This window comes from Liolophura sinensis, chromosome 7 (assembly GCF_032854445.1).
Source record: "Liolophura sinensis isolate JHLJ2023 chromosome 7, CUHK_Ljap_v2, whole genome shotgun sequence".
NCBI classification, from domain to species: domain Eukaryota; kingdom Metazoa; phylum Mollusca; class Polyplacophora; order Chitonida; family Chitonidae; genus Liolophura; species Liolophura sinensis.
The window spans coordinates 44,425,088-44,447,776 of NC_088301.1; the positions used below are offsets into that span (position 1 = coordinate 44,425,088).

At 38.3% G+C, this 22,689-nt stretch overlaps 3 protein-coding genes across 3 annotated transcripts in view; 2 read left to right on the forward strand and 1 right to left on the reverse strand.

Moving 5' to 3' along the window:
• The first annotated feature begins 3,422 nt into the window (after positions 1 to 3,422).
• Positions 3,423 to 7,498, forward strand: LOC135470948 (probable serine/threonine-protein kinase roco4). The gene is made up of 5 exons (XM_064749997.1): positions 3,423 to 3,502; positions 5,512 to 5,657; positions 5,948 to 6,024; positions 6,638 to 6,760; positions 7,313 to 7,498. The coding sequence occupies exons 1-5, from the start codon at positions 3,423 to 3,425 to the stop codon at positions 7,496 to 7,498; spliced, it is 612 nt and encodes a 203-aa protein (XP_064606067.1).
• A 3,272-nt stretch (positions 7,499 to 10,770) lies between these two features.
• On the forward strand, positions 10,771 to 17,944 carry LOC135470949 (uncharacterized). The gene is made up of 8 exons (XM_064749999.1): positions 10,771 to 10,776; positions 11,147 to 11,332; positions 12,190 to 12,369; positions 13,810 to 13,980; positions 14,619 to 14,790; positions 15,455 to 15,618; positions 16,396 to 16,791; positions 17,771 to 17,944. The coding sequence occupies exons 1-8, from the start codon at positions 10,771 to 10,773 to the stop codon at positions 17,942 to 17,944; spliced, it is 1,449 nt and encodes a 482-aa protein (XP_064606069.1).
• A 616-nt stretch (positions 17,945 to 18,560) lies between these two features.
• LOC135470590 (uncharacterized) overlaps positions 18,561 to 22,689 on the reverse strand; it is a 21,416-nt gene continuing 17,287 nt past the window's right edge. The window contains exon 4 of the mRNA XM_064749625.1: positions 18,561 to 19,543. Within this exon, the coding sequence (XP_064605695.1) occupies positions 19,227 to 19,543 (317 nt within the window). The 3' untranslated portion in view covers positions 18,561 to 19,226. The remainder of the gene's footprint in view (positions 19,544 to 22,689) is intronic.

Sequence of the window (22,689 nt, forward strand, 5' to 3'; positions counted from 1 at the left end):
AGTGTGGGAAATGCTCTTTGGATTTTCGGCCTGGAACTCCTTTCAGAATTGATGAAAGGCATGGACGCTCCCTATGTCTTCAATTTTCCTGACAGTGTATCAGTTTGTCTGCTTATTGTCATGACGAAAAAGACAAAACGCACCCAATGATGGCCTGATACATGTGGATGACACGTTTCGTACGCCTTCGTCGTTTAGCAATTAGCACAAAGACACTTCAGTAACATTGATGTAAAAATGTGCAGCGTGCTACTTGGTGGTGTCAAACGGCACACATCCAAGACTGACTTCACTGCATAGTGGCCTGTTTCAACAGGATGATAATTTATAGCATATTTTAATTCACTTTCTACCAACTATTGCGACATAAACCTCAGATTTTTGCCTACATTACTTCCCGAGAAAGATGCTCACAAGAACATAAACAACGAAATTTTATGACAACAACCACATGTATGCATTTTTATCCCATCTTGTTTCTATTCCCCTTTACAGGTGGACTTTGATGAGGAAGCCATTAAAAAATTCATCCTGGGTGATATGTATTTCGTGAAAAATATTGGAGAGTGTAATCTGCAGCCGACATGATGTATGGAAGTACCCACTGGAATCAAGGTCAAGGTCACTGGTTATGACACATAAGGACATCGACAGCCCTGTTGTTTTTAAGGATGACATCAGCACCTTTTCAGACGATTCAGATTTGGTCAGTCATCAAGATGGCTTCCAGAATTACAGGTGTGTAAATATATATATATAATCTTTAGGACAAGCCTACTTGATAACTGGTTAGTTTTCTTGTGAATAACTGCATGCAGTTTCGCTTCATTCAGAAGTTATCAACTAAAACTAGATGAACCTGCAGTTGGTTGTGGGTTTCCCCTGGGCTCTGCCCGGTTTCCGCTCACCATAATGCTGGCTGCCGTCGTATAAGTGAAATATTCTCGATTACGGCGTAAAACACCTGTCAAATAAATAAATATAACTAAATGACCATTATTTGGTAGATAACTGCCTAGCGCATGTTATATAGATTCCATTGACGACGGCAAATAGAAATCCTATTATTTAAAATCTACATAGGGTGTAATTCGATCAGTTCTTTGAGAAAATCATCCATCTACATGGTATGTGTTTAAAGCTTAATTACCAGCTTAAGCTTAATTATCTTTTAAATGTTGCGTTCGTGAGAATGTATACAGCGAAAAGAATTTGCTTTTATGTATGTATTTAAAGCTGCCTTCTTACAATCATCTTGAATGTATGCCATGTCATCGAAAATGGTTATATAAGTTATCGTTAAGGTTTAAGCCTTGGACATCTTTCGAATTTAAAGAATTTTACAAAATCAAATATGTTTGATGAATGTTACATTGATCTGAAGACAAGTCCATTCGTTCTATGAGAAGCGTGTAGGCCTATAGTGCGACATTTGTATTACCGTGGATTCCAGCACATGACTACCAATCACGTGTCTCAAGACACTAATTAGATCTGGTGGCTGACAAAATAGATGAGACATATAATTGTTTGCTCGAATAGATTTAGAGCAGTTTTAGTCCATCAAAGTTCAAAAAATCCTCTGCGCTGACATCATGTTGCCATTAGTTACCAAACATGCAGGTGCAATATTTGCATAGATTTTTACCAGACGGGAATCAATGCTTGTCACTTTGCTTACTCTAGGCACTCTGTAGATATTAGTAATATATTATGCAGGGTAATGTGGACAAGATCACATAAAGCTGTTATAAATGATTTTAAGTGAAGAGCGTTCCTCAAAATTTTGGATTGCTAAATTGTATTTGGAAAGGAAATTTTTTCTTTCTGCAATTAGTATAATATCTAAGCATAGCTAAAAATACTTATCTCGCTGAATGCAAAGATACTTCACAGAACTAATTTATATTTGTTTAATAATATGAGATATAAGGTGCTGGCACGGAGCACTCTGCGAATATGTTAGAAATCACCTGAGCTTATTCTTTTCGTTGACAAGCACGCATGATTCAAACAATGAATTATACATCTGAAAGAACAATAGACATATTGAATTGGTAAGTATTCTGTGCAATTCTTCTACCATTTGATTCATTATCTCCCCGCCTTCGCTCCGGGGTTTGTATACGGAAAAAGCCCTGAACGGTGACACCGTGTTTGTTCGTCTGGAGTAAATACTCAGGATTCTGTTTGACTAGTGTCGCCGAACAGATTGTGCCACTTGTGGCATTTCTCCTTACTCTGGACGAACTCCATTGATGCAATCACCATGGAAACAAGCACTACAGGCTAGCCCCTGAAGAAACAGTGGTGTCATAAAACACCGTATGTGACTCCCATGTGTGCCCAGTAGGCTATAAGTGGAATGCTAAATTCAGCCTTAGTGTCAGAAGGTGAATTTTAAACTGCGCTAACTTTTAATTATCGACAGCACAAGGACAAATGCAAATTATTTGTATGTATATAAATACAAATGTATACATAAAAGATAGTTTTATAGATAAATTTAAAAACATACGACAGCATGAATACGAACACAATATACGGAGGAATATACAGAGAAATAAAAAATTAAATTTCATGCATAAATAATTAATAAAATAAATAAAATGAAGAAGTATATACAAATAAAGATGATATAAACGAGAGCATGAATACCAAAGCAAGAAATTGTTGTATATTAACATAGGTTAATTTTTTGTGCTTTGATTTCAAAACTGTGAATCACCAAATATTCATATAAGGCGAACAAATCAGAATCTGTTCAGTGGCAACTATCACATTTCTGAGACCAGGAAGAGGACAGATTAATGGAAACCCTGTAGGAACACAGCATGTATTGTTGATGGGGAAGGGGAAGCACCTGTTAGTTCTCAGACCACTCGAGTTCGCACACAAATGACAACGATGCCGGAGTGATATTGATGAATTCAACCACTGGTGGCTGAGATCGGGGGCTCTTACCGGGTGGGGGGAATAAGGCGTATACATGCAGTACTGGCCTTCAGCGTTCAGGGCGCCTCCGGAAAATCAAAGTTAGTTTGTATTAGGTAACAAAACATTTTCGAAGGTCTGAGGTTTTTTTGTTTTTGTTTTTGATCATGGTTGAATTCCTGCGTCTGACGCGATGTTCTATTCAAATGGCTAACCTGAACGAAGCTGTTGATTACAGGCGTTTAAGTATTCAGCAGTCTGCCTTTTGAATGCATCCCACATACTAGAACCCTAATTCAAACCAGGAATAACTCTGCCACAAGGAGAGATTGTAGCTGGAATCCGGGGTCTTTGAGGGGCGTATGCAGTGTTTGTGTCAAGGAAGAAATCAACGACAATAGTCGGTACAAGCGGAAAAGTTGGATAATGTAGTAGGTATCATTTACCGCAGACAAAGACAGTATGTGTCAGGTGGTTAAGTTGCCACAATGAGCTATAACCAGGAGGAGTGCAGTGAATTAAGCACTCTTTCCGAGGAGGATATCAGATGTCCCGGCCCATTATACAGGTATGAACGAAATCAGTTTCTTCGTAATTATTTCGTGTAGCGCACGTGTCTCCATGACGTTTAGTCGGATAATCAGCAGCAATTATATCTAGATACATGATATTGCCATACCTTAGCATCATATCTTGAAGGTTTGAATGATGTTGCTTAGACTGACAGCTTATTCAGTTTTCTGGAAAATACTTAGCCCAAGGGTATACTTCTACTGTAGTAAGCTATACATTAATATTATTGTCTTGTGCCGATGTAAATATCATTAAGACATTAAAGGATCTGAAACAGTTTCAGTTTTACTTATACGATATTCTCCAAGTACACAAAACTAACTCGATATGTTTTGAAACAGTTATGTCCTAATATTTCTAGTGTTTTAGTATGATAAAGAAGATTTATAGCCCTAGTTCTGCTTTGCGTTTGGAATGTTTAACATATTTAATGTTAATTTCAATAAATCAATCAGAAAGTCAATAATTTGGGTTCATCTAGTGCGTTGTCGATGATATGTTTATATTGGAGGTGATGTGGTGTCGTAACAGTTGTCGGCCTCATGGCGACATTATAAATAGCGTCTAAGGCGAGTTAGCCAACATACTTAAGATTAGCAATTGTCAGCTTGTAATTCAAATAACCCTGTGTGTGGATGTTAACTAAAGTTAAGCTTTTCCTTTTGAAATATTCCATCTTCCCTGTGCTACTTTAATTTTACTTGGTGCATAGACAGAGATTGTGTAAATATACTTGCACATTAAGATATTTTAACAAATTAATCCAAGGATTCGTAAAACTATTGATTCCAAATGAAAATAAAATTGCACATACAACAATAGCTATTGGCTGAAGCCAGAACTTTCTTCCTGGTGATCCAACATACCATTCATCTTCAGCAGCACTCATCATAATGTAACAACGACCCACCCCGGGCGTGTGAAAAGTTGAACTTTATTTTCTGACTGAACTATAACATTGTCATCGTACAGGTCAAGTTTCCTTGGAATTGAAAAATGGACAGCAGGTAGCACCCCTGATTCAGTGTTTTCAAAAGATGATACGGGACGCCTGAAATAGACTTGATTGATGTGGCATGCAGTCCAATTGATGTATGCTGTGTGCAGTACTGCTGATCCCGACAGCTAATAGTACACTTGAACGAGCTGATTGCAGTACGGTTGACAGATGGTCACTGCCATACAACTGATCCATGTTGACTGCTGTACGGTTGATTCATGCTGACTGCAATACAACTGATCCGTGTTGACAGTAATACAGCTGGTCCTTGCCGACGGCAATACAGCTGATCCATGCTGACGGCAATTCAGATGATTCAGGCTGACTGCAATACAACTGATCCATGCTGACTATAACACAACTGATCCAGGCTGATCAATAAAGCCAATCCTTGCTGACGGCAATACAGCTGCTTCCGGCTGACTACAATACAATTGATCCATGCTGACTGTAATACAGCTGATCCAGGCCGACCAATAAAGCTGATCCTTTCTAACTACAATACCGCTGATCAAGGCTGCCCCAATACAGCAAACGCATACTGACTGCAATAGAGCTGATCCAAGCTGACGGCAATTCAGCTGATCCAGGCTGCAATACAGCTTGTCCATGCTGACGGCAATATAGCTGCTCCATGCTGACCAAGGCAGCCTTCAACACAGCTGATCCATGTTGACTGCAATAGAGCTGATCCAAGATGACGGCAAAACAGCTGATCCATACTGACTACAATACAGCTGATCCATGCTGACTGCAATACAGCCGATCAAGGCTGGCTGCGGAGAACTTGACCAAATCAGCCATCGAAACAGCTTATCAGGACGGCTTATAGTTCAGATGACCAAGGTAGCTTTCATACAGCTGATCCACGCTGAGCGCAATACATTTGTCCAAGGCAGCCTGTGATACAGCTGATCCATTTTAACTGTCTGAATGGTCATATCCATACTATCAAGGTTAAACACATTAATTAAATGCATTATAAATTTATATTTTTGACACAGGGTAAAAGTCTTCTTCATGGGGGACCAAGGTTCTGGAAAATCCAGCCTTGTGCAGAGCTTGCTTGGTCCGTCACCTAAGCTGATAGAGCAGTCAACGGATGGTGTAAGCCTGGACATTTGGTACCCTTTCAAAAACACGAGCCATGGTAGGTTATTTCTTTTATTGCGTTTCCCAGGATTGCCTTTGTATGTGGAATATGTAGATAAATAGCGGTATTGGATTAGAGGGGTTATGTAGTATCTCGCCACACACGATGGCTTCCAGGTTCTCACAACTCAAGGTAAACAAATTGGCTGAATTGCTTCTCCTCAGTCAATACAGTTGCTTTGTTTTGCATTGCGGAATACTACTGTTAATATATAACCCATATATCAACAGTATTATTTGATTGTCATCATGATCTCAAACTGACACGTTTTCCTGTATGGTTTGCAGCTGATCTCTTTGACTTCACCCTAAATAGGGAACAACGCCATTTGGTATTAGAGATGTGGGACCTAGCTGGCCGTCAGGTAAGATCACGTGATATTCACATTCCACGTTCCTGTATATGTTGTAATTTCAACATTAAATGGTATTATTGTTAAGATTAATAGTAGCAGATAAGTGAAATCTGGTCAAAACTTAAGAAACGTGTACCATGCAAGTATACACGATGTCAGCAGTAAAATATTTTTATCTCAGTTTTGCATTGATTGCAATCTGTTCATATATCCAACGTGACGATCTAATTCAATGCGATGAATAGCACGAGGTAAGCGGAATTAGACACAATGATGAAGCCGAGCGTCAGAGATTTAGGACACCGTGCATACACTGTAAAACTGAAGAAACTTAGAGTGAAGGTGTTTGATGAAATAACCTTGACATATTGGTTTATGCAGTAATAACTTGTCACGTTAATTGAAATCAGTCGATATTCCAAATCAGAAGTTTAACTTGTAATCCGAGAATGATTTTTAATACAAGTGTAGGGTTCTCAGTCGCACTTTGATGCAGTTGTAAGAAAAACGCCATATTGATGTAATTATAGATGAATGCTTATACAGCTCCTAACCCCGATTTCAGCGTAATTAAACAGATGTGACATCTTGATAAGGCTTTAGTATTGTTGACTGTTAATAGGTATGCCAAGGTGTACATCCCATGTACATGACGAGTGGTGCCCTCTATGTAGTGGTTTTTAATTCAGCTGACGATACCAGCCTTGAAAGTGTGTCCACTACTTTCTCTACAATACAGCACAAGGTAAGACTCTAGGTAGTGTGGGATGTTGCATACCGAAGTCCTGGTGTACCCTATTATAGTGTTCATAATGACATGGAATAAAATATGAATTACATACCATGAGGAAATTGTCGTGACTGAGGCACTGACTGTTTTCAAATCAAAGACAGCAGTATAGAATGTAAAACCAGTGACAGCACTGTGATGGCAAATGGTTGAGTGTGGCCACGTGTCAGTTTGCCTAGTTTTATTCTGAGCACTATAACGTAATAAGAAATAGATATAAACATGCCGTGATGTCCACTCAATTTATTATACGTCTTTGGTCAATAATTTCTTAAAATAGTGTCACATGTAAAACAATTTCATGAAAACAATGCAAAGAGACAAAATCTTGTCCGTCTCTGTGTGAAGGTGGTGGTTGTGATTTACAGATGGTAATGAATTGGTCACGCCTGCAATGCTGCTAAAATGTAAAGTAACAAATGATATACACATGATATGTTTTCTTACAATGAGTTATATGACGTATATTTTGCCGCTGTCAGTATTATGAACGATGAACGCTTGCAGGCTCCTGGGAGTACAGTCATATTAGTGAGTTCTCACACGGACAAGCTGACAAATGAAGACGACTCAAAGGCGCAGAACAAAGCCCGGAATTGCCTGGCAGGATTGCGCATGTGTGATCAGGAAATGGTGACAACCCTCAAACAGCATACGGCGCAAGTCAGGCAAGGCACGCTTTTCATGTGTTAATACCTTTGATAGATAGCAGGATACATAAATTATGGCACGTATTTCCTTAGGCATTATTGATAAAGTGTTATGAGTTGTTTCGTCTTGTAACTGCATAGATTATTTTCTAGATTAGAAACAAATTTTGAGCTCAGCTTGACCCATGTTGTTTTTATTAAATGCTGCACCAAGTTAACTACTTTGACGAAACTGTTCAAACTGACATATATTACCCTATTTTATATTTTTAAAACTAATTTAATACGTTCATATCTTATCTGTGTTAAAATGTATAACAAAATTATAAGAGAATTACTGTTGTTATGGACTGTAAAACTTAGATCTGTTCTGCATTCAACAGGGGTATATCTTCGAAACCGATTGTCCTTGATCGCGTGAACCAATTAGAGAAAGTTATAAACAAGAGACTGTGCTTCCCGAACATGATTTTCAACGTTAGTTGTTTGTCTGGAAAGGTAAATATACCTTATATATTTATCGAGTGTCTTGACAACACACCATTGTGAGTAAATCTACACCAGTAAATCAAATCAAATAAATTAATAAATAAATGTTACTGGAGGACAGTTTATTGGGATCAAATGTCGATCCAGCTCTCACTGGCATGGCTTTTGCAGTCAGAAGGTTTGTCCGGCAGCTGTACTGGAACCTTCTCACCTGTCATCACGCCCCAAATCAGGATACACATCAGGGCACAACAGGACAACCCAATATGTCGATTGCTCAATACCTCAAACTATTTAGATGGATGCTGGGGTAATATCGTGATGTCGTTGACTGAGCCATATAAACATGGTTGTATGTTTTCTGACGGTGTACGTCAGATGAAATTCAGCTGTTGATTTGGCCGTTAACATTTGTCTCAGAGAGTGCCACATATACTATAAATATGCTCACCTGGGTTTAGGTACAGCCCCCTTTGATCTATGCGTGTGTAAACTCAACGATTAATTCAGTTAAAGTATAGAGTTTGCGTATGATTCTAGTTGAACCTAAGCTGGTCTGCGCTATATTGGAGTGACTGTGCGTGTTGTTAACATGAACTGGTAAAGCTCCATTACCTCAACATGGCCAATCAACTTATGTTATGCAACCCTCTCTTTCTTCATATATAGCATAATCAAGTTGCATATTGATGCAAGGGTACTTGTGATAATGGGAAAAAAACACTTTTTTTGTCAAATGTGAGATCGTTGTTTTATTTCTTTTACTTTTCAGGGCCTTAGTGAATTAAGAAAGGAGATTTTGCTTACCGCCCTTGACACTGTAAAGTTTCCCCATTTATGTAGGGCAATGAAACAAGAGACCATAAACTTATATGACGAAATACTCAAATTACGAGAAAGAGGATCTGTGATACTGTCTTGGAAAGACTTCAGAAATTTAACGCTTACCGACAATTTACTGGACGATGGTACTTTGGAAGAGGAAACAGAACTTTTACACACTATTGTAAGTATATGAATGCTTAAAGACGCCATATTGACATTTTATGGTGCACTTGGTGAAATGTGTGTCAGTATCCTTTGTCGGGTTTTGTAAATGAATATCAGAACAAAATGACACAAACCTCACTTTAGAAGAGAGGGTATCTAATGGGGGTGGGGGTGGGGGTGGGGGGGGGGGGAGGGGGTTACTGGAACAACCCAGTCTGTACATCTGTCTGTAGACGCCATTTTGCCCATGCATCTTCTCCCATACTACCATGCCAATTCCAATGAAACGTACCATACATCTTGCCCATCACCTGGACTTGCACGTGCTTAAGTTTAATTTTAATCGGGTAATTATTTTCATATTTACACCAATTTAGGACTGCGTAACTGTGCTTTCCATATATTCAGATTTTGTCCATGCAACTCTTCCTGAAGTATTGAACCTATTTCTATGAAACTTAGCATACATCTTTCCTATAATGTAAACTTGTGCCTACTTAAGTTTAATTAGAATAGGGTAATTATTTTCATAAATACTCCGGTTTAGGTACTGAGTGCAATAATGGATTTTCATATACACTGAATTCTGTTCTGATTGGTACATTTCTCCATTCAACCAGTGCAATGCACATCACGAATGACCCATGAAACAATCCACATAAAGCCAAGCTAAGCAACACGATGCCCTGTTATTTCTTTTAAGGTTTTCGTATTTTTCTTTTATTTTTGGAAATATTGGGGGATGGAAGGGGTATTTCGCACATCCGAATTCTAGTTTTAGTTTTAGCTTCATTTCCTTATTTGCAGAATATACACCTTAACATCTTGTGTGCTTATCTCAATGTTTTGCGTGTTATTTTATGTTTCAGGGCGGTGTTTTAGATTTGACAGTTTCTTCCACCAGTGATGCCCGTTTATGTGATAGATATATCTGTGTTCATCCTCAAGCCTTCGCCAATTCCCTATGTGCATATCATTTAGACGACGAACGAAAACAGTTTAAACTGGAAGCAAAAAGATTTTGGCCAAAAGAGTCAGGCTTTAAGAAACCGGACCCTAGCGTTTTAGTCAGATCACTGGAGAAAATTCTCAAGTGTGGGCTTGTGAGGGAGGTCCTTCTTCCTTTGTTGTGGCAGGTATAATGTCATATTTCTATTTTCTAAAGAACGACCCTGCTTTAACTCCCACGCCAAATATCACAAAAGTCCACACCTGATTTTTACATTGAGTAAGTTTTATCTTCATTCCTTCATACTAAATAACAGAAAAGTACTCAAGTGAAGTGGACCTTGAGTGGCCACAAATTCCTTACCAAACATATACATATACTATACCAACAATCAGAGAAGTACTCACTTGAATTTGATCTTAACTGACCGTCATTAAACTCGTACCAAGTATCCTTTAGGGTAATCTAGTTAGCAGTATATGAAACATTAAACAATACTTCTCTGAATATGTGGCCTTAAACTCCTTATCCCCATATACCAATTATCCCCTAAGTTACCTTTCTCTCGTTAGCATCATACTTTTTAAGTGTTGAAACACTTGTTTATGGGCCACTTCCATTACAGATATTGTGGCCCAAGTACTCTACCAAATAAAAAAGAATTAGTTAAATGAATTTGAAACTGATTGACCTCTTACTCCTTATCTTCATACCAATTAAATGAAAACTGAATTAGACCGTTTAAAAATATTTAATTAACTTATTTTTATACTATCAAAGTAGTCCCGACCTGAATTTGTTGAAATGGTCTTATACTCCTTAGCAGCATAACGAATAACAGAAATGCCGTGAGATTGAAGGAAAATGTCTATCAACAAATTCTATAAATGGTAGTATCCTTTTTATTACATGTTGAAAAACATCCATGGACGCGGGTCCATGGAAATACAAATATATCCCAAATACATAAGTGTAGTTAATAACTTTATAGTTAATCCTCACCCCCCTTTTTCAAAGTAGCCTCCTAAATCGAGTCCGTTGCGACAAGTCTAAAACTGAAATGCCATACACTATTTCAAAGCGTTATTTTATCGAAAATCTAGTGTCGAAAGTTAAAATCATGTGAAAGACCATTTATTTGACGCTTATTTCATTTTATTAAAATGTTTTATCGGTCTAGCACTGCTGTGATTTATCTTCTCCTGTGCCAATTTACAAATCTATTAACAAGAATATCTTCAATACGTTATTTTTATATTGCAGGAAATTGACTACACCGATGAACAGATGCGCTACATGCTGCAAGTTTTGACTGGCACGGGACTTTTGGTGGCTTCAGAAAAGTCACGCAGTCATTGTGAAGGTTTGGCGCTACCTAACTTCCGAAGTTTGATAGTCACATCGCAGTACTATTGTCCGTTGTCAGACAAACTGCCAGACTGCAAACCAGTAAGTTACTTATGTTTTATTCTGTGACCACGTTGTGTATACAGTGCAGAAAGCTTAAAAAGTTTTTAACCCAGAAGCCCAAAATAGCTTGAGACTAGTATGAGTTTCGGAATACTCTTTTCTTTACGCTAGGACTGTTAATCATAATTTGCGCATGTCTGTTTTTAGTTCACGACTGAAAGCCTTAAAACTTCAGAGCTTTTTGAAATAAGGAATGTTGTTTGATTTTTCCTCAAACATACTCAGATAGCCAACACTCAGCTAGACTTCTTGCGTCAGTCTGCACCTCTTCCAAGTTTTCAGTAGGAAACCTAACCCGCCTAAAAAAAATAGGTTCAAGCGGTAGACTATTTTGTTCTTTTTTTAAAATATATCACTGTTTCTATATAGTTGTGTTTGTCAATCCATGAGATAAATCACAAGAACTGTAGCATAAGAGCAGAGAATATAATAAACACGTACAGCATAGAGAGCAAAGCCAGAGCAGCAACGACAGTGTGATAGCTGGCGAATGGTCACACGTAACCAGTGAAATACGGTCACTTGTCAATTTACCTGTCAGGGTTTTATTCTGTTTATGTAAATGCATAAATAGTGGCAAATTACACGCCCCTAGACCCTATGGCCAGTGGTCTTTAATACAGTTCAAACCAGTTTGTTTATTCGGGAAACCTTCCCTGATGTGCTTAGTTTGGCCACACTTATGTTTATTCTGCAACCCAGTTGTAAAAGCTTCACATATTTTCATTTCAGTAGTTTGATTCTTAAAGTGCTTTAATTTCATTCCACACCAAAGAAGCAGACTGTGTAAAATGTAAAAAATAAATACATAGCCAGTAAAGTCCTGTTTTTTGTAGCAACTTCATTGGACACCGAAGCCTTTTAAAGGTGACATTCAAGTCGGATGGAGATACAAGTTTTTGTCGGGTGTTCCTCCCCTGTTGATGAAGAGAATGATGGCTGTTTGTCGGTCAGCTTCACCCGACGCCAATTACCTTCACTGCTGGAAATTTGGAGTCCTCCTCAGAATGGACGAGGTAAAAAACAAAACCCCCCCCCCCCAAAAAAAAAAAAAAAAAAAAACGGCGACATTTAATACATCACCAATTTTTCTGAGTAAAGCACTTCAAGGCACTGGATCGTGTTTTTAATACGCCTTATGCCATGTTTTAATACGCCTACGTCCGTTAGATTATTTCAAGAATTTATGTTTAATTCCGATCGATTTGGGGTATATTATCACCTTATAAGTGAATGATTGTTCAATCTCAGCACAGATTCTGCACTGGATATCTAATATCTACGGTCAAAACACTACTGATCCGTCTCTTTCGTTATACTGTTGCAAGCAAGTAAACAGATAATGAAAGGCAAAGCAAACCCTGAAGTGAAGTGTATATCATAAAAAGACCATTAAAACTGTCCAGAAAAAAATACGATTTATTTTTTAAAATGTCTTCAGTTAAGTAAAATGTCATTAAAATATCAGATACTATGTGGTGGACTATAGTGACCCAGAGGGTATCAGTGACGCCACATCGATACTTCTTGCTTCAAACAGTTCATTTCAAGGTCCAGTCGGTGAATGCCTTCATAGATCTATATGCACATGCATTTTAAATGATAAAATATATCAGTATGTGTGTGTTAAGTGGCAAAAATCTGATGAGATGTCAGTAGTCCAAGTATGATAAAAAAGGCTGCCGTAGACTTTAAAGTTTCATATGCATTTTACTTCGTTGAAAACATAGTAAAAAATAATCAAACTATTATTGTGGACAATGGCCTTTCAGATGAGATACATTTCAAGTTAGTGTTTTCTTTGTCTTTCAGATACCATAGGGATCTTGACGCTAACTCTTTCAGTACTTGATTTCGCCAAGTTTTGTCAGCTTTCAAAGATGCTATTTCTTCAGCATCGCATAAGACAATGTTATTTATTTGATTGGTGTTTTACGCCGTATTCAAGAATAGTTCACTTATAAGAGAATTCACATACTGTCTTGAGTGAGTGAATGAGTGCATGGGATTTAACGTCGTCCTTAACAATTTTTCAGTCATATGACGGCGAAAGAATCCTTACAGTGCATGCAATGTGCCTCCTTGTTGCAGGACGGATTTCCACCGCTCTTTTATCTAGTGCTGCTTCACTGAGACGCCTTACCGAAGGCAAGTAAGCCGGCCCGCCCGAGCCATTATACTGATACGTGTCAACTAGTCGTTGCACTATCGCCTTCATGCTGAACGCCAAGCGAGGAAGTTACAGCTTCCTTTTTTAAAGTCTTAGGTGTGACTCGATCAAAGGTTTGACCCTGGATCTAGCGCTCCCGAAGCGGACGCTCGACCATCTGTGTACTGTCTTAATTCAATGCAATTACCATCGTTCGTCTGTACGTAACATAAGATTTTGGTTAAATAATTGTAAAGGTTTTCAGATGAAAGAGATAAATGCACTGTATGTTTAATCTCATGAACAGGTTATTATTTGCTTGACTGAGGAGGGACAACACTTTGATATCTGTTGCCGAGTTAACGCCGATGATCCAGGACGGGAAGATGAAGCTGTACAGCTGATATGGGCTCACTTATCTCCCTTGTTAAAATCCATGAGCTACCTGTTAGCATCCTGGCGAGGATTATTTACAGAGGTGCATTTGATATTGTTAGTGTTTGAGATTGATTTTGCGTATTGGTTTGCCTGTTTTAAGGGAGAAACTTATATTATATAGTGAAAAAATGTGTTAGTTCAATATATGAGCCTTGTGACATTTCATTATCATGGGGAAGTTAGTAGATGGTGTAACTCGAACTCTCAGTAACATAAACTCAGCCTGAAACGAAATTGTATTTCCTCTTGCTGACAAAGATTCGACTGCTTCTTGTTTTGAGTATTTGTGGTCAACCCTATTTGATTTACCTGAAACTTTAGAGTTTATTGATGATACCCCAGTGGCACAAGGTCTGCTCCGACAGCGTTACAAGACACAGAATATGGTGGCGCTTATCCCGCTTGCGATCTCATATTTCGTATGCAGGGATAGTTTCAATTTTCCTTTATGTCGATTTCTGTTTTAAATACTTTTTTGTTTAAGCAAAATGTTTGAAATTAAGCTTCAAGTCTGATATTCGTATACTGCTCTTAAATCATGAAGGGGCGAACCCAGACGATAATCAGAGTAAAACCATAACAGGGACGAGAGTGTAACAGTGAGTAGCACACATTTCCAGAACAATTCATATAAACCAATTGCACAGTATGTATTAACATTGTGTAACGAATTTTCAGATCTTCCTCATCCCACTGGGTTCTCAGTTGTTTGGAGGAGAGAAAGTTGAAGGAGAGACAGGCTTGGCTTTGTTAGAGTGTCTCATTAACTGGGAAAAAGGAGAAAATATATGTCCCAGAGAAGGAGAGAATGTCCCTGTGCTAGACCTGGATCTTCTGTTTCCATTTAAAGGTAAAATAATGCAGTCCACAAATGCATATGACTCTCACTACTCACCACTACACCAGGCGCCTGGACAACATGTACAATAAAGGTTCAACAGAATTATATCCTATGTACCTGGCCATTCGAAGTTAAAAGCAAATATGCTTTTCGTGTCCCACTGTTCTGTTCTCAATCAGTAACCAGACTTTCGTAAAATATTGTCGCGATGCATGCTCTATTACAGACGAAATGAAGGATATGGGGATAATATAACCGTCGCATTCAAAAACTGAAATTTTTTAACGCGCGCTGCATTTGTATGTTAATAATACCTAATTGTGATTCATACTTTGTTGTCCAAACCTTCTTGTTACTTTTGGAATGGTCTTTTACTTGGACTATTCACAGAATTTCGTTGTATCCTTTAGAGACCTTAAAACAGGGGTCTTAATGTGAATCGGGACCTACATTTTACAGATATAATCCCTATATCGGTACGCTACACTTAGCAAACAGAGTGGTGATCATTAGTGTGATAGCAACCAACAATTATATCCATGCCGGACCGATATAAAACAGTATGACCCCAAGAGGGTTGAACCAATATCAGGAATGTACCGGTATTTAATCAATGATTGGTGATAATGATGGGCATTTGTTTACTTTGTGTCCAACCTTTTGGCCTTTACAGACAAGCAGACATATGACAGTGTGGATGCATTTATTGATTTCCTGCTGGCAAACCGTCCGAAAATCCTGTCGACACTTAAACCCACTCCCCCTTACCCTCGGGGCTTACCTGTTATGACTAAAATAGATACACGGCCTAGAAAGCAGAGAAGCAGCAAGAAAAAGGCAAGTGATGGCACTGTTAAGGCATCTCTGCTGTATTGTAAGTTGACTTTTGTCTGTTTCACCTGTGTAAGAGGTACATTGGTAATACATAGTTATCCGCATCCAGTTCCTATAGATTTGGATGACTTTGTGGATTTATTTCATTTGATTGCTTTTTAACGCCATGCTCAAAAATTTCCCCTTGTTCGATCGTTGCCACGTTTTTGTATGGGTCCAGGGATTTTGGTTTCTTATTCTTTTGATGATATAAATGCTGTTTCTGGATGCGAAGTCATCGGACTTGAATGTATATATTTCAGAACATATCTAGACATACAGAAAACCAGATCGGTTACTTGTTAGCACTCATGCGGTACATATAACTATTACCCATCTTTATACTCAGTACTAATGGCGGTGAGAAAAAGACAAGAAACGAATTGCAGTACGTGAATGTATTTGATTAACTGATTGGTGTTAAAACACTACTTTAACGGTAGCCAGGTTTGTGTGGCCGAAATCATCGATCTTCGACGGGTACCTAGCATACCTCCTGACTTAGAGCCCCAGATAAAACAGCGAGAAGTTGATCTGAATATTTGACCTCATTGGTAAACGGCCTCATCGAAGTCAGTTTTTGAAGAAAACTATCTATAAGATAGACTACTGGCACCAATGGAATGAGAGTCAAAACACTTCTTTTGCTAATGGCCTGAAATTTGCAAGGGAGTTCACAAAAAAGAATAAATTTATACAAGATGGCAGTAAGGTAATTTTCACCATCTGGTTTTATTTCAGAAGGCTGAGATAAAGTGGGATTTAAGTGACAGCAAATCGAAAGCTGACCCAGTCAGGAATGTGTCGGTAACCAAGGCATCAGAAGAATCCTCTAAACCCGCGGTTCAGACAGCCCCTCCAGCAGAGCACAAACCTCCGTCACCAAAACCTAAAGCAAAAGGGGAAACAGAACAGGAGACGAAATCTGTGGACATCAACGCCAACAGCAAAGATGGGAACACGACGACACCAATGACGGGCACAGGGCGATTCTTGAACGAAGAGGATGAAATCAAAGAGGCCAATAGGGTGGCTTCCGGGTTTGTGGCGGCGGTCATGGCCACCGCGGTGGCAGAGTTTATTGCTTCAGAATTCAACGACAACCATTCCTACAAGCAGGTCACCACCGCCGCGCAGGTAATATCTGATCACACGTTCCTATACCTCATTTATGAACAGGGCCATTCACGCATCGATCAGTTGGTTAATTTATGGTAATCGTCACGGTTTGTGTACACACGAAAATCCTATAATTTCCTGTTTGCCAATTGCTGCACGGAAACAGAGAATACATTGCCATTATAAATGACACCATCTTAACAAAATTTAACAAATCATTAAATATCACAACAATCGGTGATAATTCAGATTTTCTTAAGAGGTGTATATTTTTTGTGGTTTTGTGTTGGTTTTATCAGCTTTTATGCACTCTACGTAACGCGAATATTAGGACCCAGTTCGACTGGGTATTTAGCAGAGTAGGCTATTGTGGGCAATTCACAGACCTTTTGAATGTATACTACCCATCCACTGCTGCCAACTTCATATAGTATGTCCAGCAGTTCCATTCAATTATAAAGGTAGCATTTACAAGTAGTATTTACAAGCTATAAACAAGCATCTTTCATTTAGGACTGTGCCACAAATGGCCTGGCTTCGTGACAACGATAAACCAGCTTAGACATAAAGGAAAATCACTCATCTGGCCATTTATATCTTACCTGAAAACGTTACCTGACATATGTTAAGCCGACAACACTACCTTTTATTTGCGTTCACTCCTTTAGTGGTGAAGACCTTCCTAGCGGGCTTCCATTAACGTTCCCATAAAGTGAAAGCTGTCGCACCTCGTATTGCAAACATTAACAAATTCTCAAAATGCGTAAAGAAAATGAATCCCAATAATCATTCATATTAGCAACTTCCGTCACTTTCTTTTTTTGACGAAATAATACGTATTTATAGCTTGTTGACTGAGGTGTTGGCACTTATTCTTTCGTGTACACTCAGCCAAATTAATGTATAATGATGCATAATGGTAAAGGGTTTATCATTTGGCAGATTTTCCTTACAGTTCTCTTGCAGTAATTTTGTCCTTTGGTTTATACATATACAGGTAGCTGCGGCTAAGATGACAGCAGAGGCGGCAATGGCGGCTCAGACAGGAGACATTGACGGTGCCGCCCGAGCCGTAATAGCCGCGGCACAAGCCGTAGAGAAAGTGCTAGCCTCACCTGGAAGCGGGCTGGAAAAACACGGTGCCAAAAGTAAAGTCTGTGCCATATTGTAGAACACGCATCATCTGAGAGTCCGCCAAAGTGTCAAGGATTTCTCTTACAGTTATTTTTGTGTGCAACAGTGATGTTCGAGAAGTATGTTCCACAAAAAATGTGAAATCTGTATGTTTGTGCGTTTGGATCTTTGTGAAACAACAAAGTCCTTGTAGGGAAGAAGCTGATGCTTCGTGCATTCAATGTGTCCGTTTGACGCCAAGATACATGCTAACAATCACACTTATGGTGCATTTGGATACATCTCTGCTCGCTCGCTTTCTGATTATTAACTTCGTAGTGAAAAAAGAAATGAAATTATCCTCTTGCTTCACAAATATTAAAGCTTTTATTGCACATTTGGTGAAAAACCAGGTGATCAAATAAGAAAAGTCAACCTAAATGATTTTTACATAAAAATAATAAATGTTCCGGAACAGGACATGAAGCATAAAATGGTTACGTAACTTGAAAGATAAAAACAATTCATTCTGAAAGAATGGATCCTAAAGATTTTATCTGAATCACAAGTCAACGTGATGTATATTTACTGACATACAGGTAAGTCTATGGTCCAGATATTATCACAAGTTCTTCGAATAATTCTCGTATCTTTCATGTCGTAAGTACATGATAAGTACAGGGCCTTTAAAATGTTTCACAATACTTGGTCAGACAAGTGAGTACAGGGTTACTTACTCACACTATATTCCTGATGACGCTCTCTATAATATAGGAAAACTGAATTTAAAAAATGGCTTGCAAATCAAATCAATAAATTTTGGTCCACAACGCCGTAAGTTTGTTCAATTCCATAAATTTTGGTCCACAACGCCGTAAGTTTGTTCAATTCCCAAACAGATCTCGCACTGGAAACCTTGCACTTTGACACTGTGGTGAACTCATACTACCTTTGAAATGGTATAAAGAAACACTGTCAAAACAGGTCTTTGCAAGAATCGGAGATGTCAAATTGAATATATAGCACCAAGTAAGCCATGTGCACAAAATACAAATGAAACCAGAATTTGTATTAAGTAAAAATGAATAGTTGTCAATACTAATTTTCTCTGGAAAACGACTGAATTAAACTGGAAATAACAAGTTATGTAACAAATGTCCAACCGTGATTTTATCGTCCTATCACGATCCCATGATATTACTGTCACTGTCAACTGTCTTTGTCGTCTGAATGAACGTTATGGAAATGCGCTTTGAAAAACCGCATTCTTTCTTTGTACACTTGCTTACTCACGAAGAATTCCTCGGACCTAGTTATGGAATAGGGATAGTCCAGGTCTCTCAAATGGCGTTCAAGACTTTGCCGTAAGGACTTGAAGAACTGGGTCCATAATCCTCTCCGGTGTGACGCTTAACTGTGCGAAAGAAAGCGGCGAGGTATGTGTCTAGTTGTACAGGCGGAATATCCTCCATTTTGCGCAGTTCTGGCGAAGGCTGGTTTCTTAGCCAGTTCTGGAACATGGATACGTGACCACGGGTTTTTGCGACAGTGGCGGGCACCTGACTGCGGTATACCACCTTCCCTTGTTGTGCTTTGTGCGTCTTTAATACGTGTTTCCTCTTGCCAGAGTTCGGTGAGCCATCACCAGCTGAAGAGCCTGAAACAAAAAGGCAAGTTAAAAAGAGATGGCGCTTTTAAAACTCCAAACATTCTGTATAGTATATGAAAAGTTCAAGCTGTGTTAAAGAAAGCATCAGGAGCTGTGAGCCGTGGACACTGGAATGGCATGTACTACGGAAACGTGGAAGGGATGTGGCAAAAAAGAGAAATTTGCTTTATCAGACAGATACGGAGACATCTTTCTTTTCTGAACGAAGAAGACGATTTTTCTGGAGCGTCATTGTTATAAAAAAGCCTTTCTGTAATGTTTCACGTTGCCACATAAAATGCACCAAAGAAGTAAAATGAATACTGCACGCTTGCAAATACATGCATCGCTTCTTATATAGATGCAGTATAAAGGCTTCCAAATTAGAAGTTGTGTGTGATTGGTTAATTACTATAAAAGTAAGCATGGCAGAGACCTAAGTTCTGCTATTCAGGAAAAGTCTAAATATAAACTATAATGTTTTCATTTAGCTTTGAAAAATAATTCTTTTCTCTTCAACTGTTTTTCCCGCCCTTGCAACAATGGATAAATTCTTTCTGTTCGTACTACGGTTTTGTTAAAAAATCCATCACGCAATGATACCATGCATTTCTCACCATCGACTTACAAAGACGCTTAAACTAACTGCCTTCACCTCTAACTTCGGGTAGTAGATAGCTTAGAAATACAGGTTATTCATCAATAATTAAGGTTTGTTTGTATACTTGTATATTTATCTGGACTATTAGCGTAGACCGTAAGCGCTCTTCTGCATACCAAATGTGACCTGACGCTTACCTCGTTCATGTGCTAACATTTAAGCTATGCATGTGTTTCATTCTCAAATGGCAGCCATATTATATTCACTGAATATTATAATCAATAAATACAAGGTCACGTATAACTGTCAGAAATTTTCCAATTCATTTTGGTGAAATCGAAATTCTCGATTTCCCAAATTAAGCCACCTTCTCATAGCAAACACTTTTTAAAACACAGTTTAAACGTCATTTATTTTTCATATTTATCTTCAGAACTTTTCAATTCAGGAAGGCTTGGTCAAAGAGTAGGATCTGTACTATTACATGGGAATTAACTTCAGTCAGTATTGAATGTGAAATTTACCAACGAAGAGTACAATTAAAGAGAAAAACATAAGTTTTGGTAAGAGTCAATAAGGAATATCAAATTAATTTGCATTATAGTGAAGTTTAATACATACATAAAGTTGGGGGAAGAAAATCCATTGTACCTCCAAACTAGCCTTAACATTGGCAGTATATGAAGGTATAGGCATCAAAACGGACATGTATAAACTGTCAATCATCGGAAATTTCGGAAAACAACGTGCAAAACTGACCACCAAAGAACTTAGAAAGCATATCAAGTAAAACTTAGGTAGATCCGGATAAGGGAAGGGGTTTACTAAATAGACAGAGCAGAATCGTTCATCGTCCATCAAACAATCCCTCAAAACGAGTTACACTGACAAAACAATATATTTTTGAACACATTTATTACGATAGACAGACAAATATAGACACTATAGTCCTCTCCAAAATGGATCTAGTTCATCGACGTAATTAAATCCCGATTTCAAATTATTTTTTTTTAATCTTGACATATATTGCATATAACTTAAAAATAAATTTTCAACATAAGCACAAACTATTACAATTGTGAATTCATAAACCTCCGGCCACATGTATAATATCTTGGAATTGAGCTGTATCAGTATTGTATACACATACACATTTATGTTACCAAGGTTGTAAAAAGTTTCGTTTGGACGTCTTAATAGCGTGATTTAATGGACATTTCCCTCAACAATTTTAACCGCGTTTTATATGCCATCTGGCTGTTTGTAAACGCAAAATCAGTCGTCATGGAAACCGGATAGTTTTGTTCTTTTAAATGGCGCTCGAGACTTTGTCGAACCGATTCATACGAAGCAGGACCATAGTCTCTGCCATCTTTTGTTTTTATGGTCTTGAGAATGTCTCTAGGAAAGGGTCCAATTCCTCAGGTGCCACGTCTTCTATCTTCCTTTGATCGTGGTAAGGCTCTCCGCTGAACCAGGTTTTGAAACAGTTTGACGTGACTTCGGGTTTTGGCGGCAGTCAACTTGTTTGCAGCAAGCATTGAGCGACCGGAAAAATTGCTACATGAAGAGGTGGCCCCAATTCCCCTGACAACTGCTTGAGTATTTCGGGCATCTGAAAGACACAATACACGCCGTCAGAATGGATTCGAACTTTTATAATCGGTTTACGTACTACTTTATGTAGTTCTGCATATCTCTTTTTAACTCGTTTATATTTAATTTCTTAGTGAAATTTGAGTCACATTCAATAAGTCGAATGTCGACAAAATAAATATTTAGAACTGTAGGTTGTAGGTGTTTTATCATATAAGAGTATTTTACTTTGTTCTATATAGTTATCTAACACCTTCTCAAAGAGACAGGTTAGTAACGCCTCGATGGTTTCCTCCAGCATTATGCGGCAGCCATATACAGGCTTAACAGTTTGACCTTCTGCACGGCGCATTTCCCTGCTCTAAACAAGGTTCATGTCGCACAGTTGAAAGACAATGAAGTGAATCAATGATTTCCTACCGTTTAGAGTTGTCTGACTAGAATACAATGCTGCCAACCCAGTCGCAAAACTTGGACATTGGCACAGGCAACAACCAAGATTGAATATGGTCTCTTTTTTGTGACTGGAGACCTGTAACTTAAAATTGGACTAAAATTTCAGAAACACCATGGTGGAATCAATCCTTTTATTGTTATCTTACATTTGTCACATGATGAACTGTACAAGAGCAGCTTCTTGATTGTACGTGGAAAATTGGGTATGACAATTGTCAAAACCCAACTGTTAAAACAACATGGATAAGAAGACTAAGTTTTCAACGCTGACTCTTAGGGTGTTCAAAGTTTAAGAACTATTAAAATTTCTGCTTTATCACCAGCCATAATAAAGGTCACTTGGTCACATGAAACCAATGAACCCATGTTAAGTTTAGCAATTTTCACTCTATGAACAAGATGAAAACATTCATAAATACCTATGCAACATAAAAGTGAAGAGCAATGACTGTACAGTAGAAATTGCACAACACACCATTATGAAATAAACTATTGCTTCATA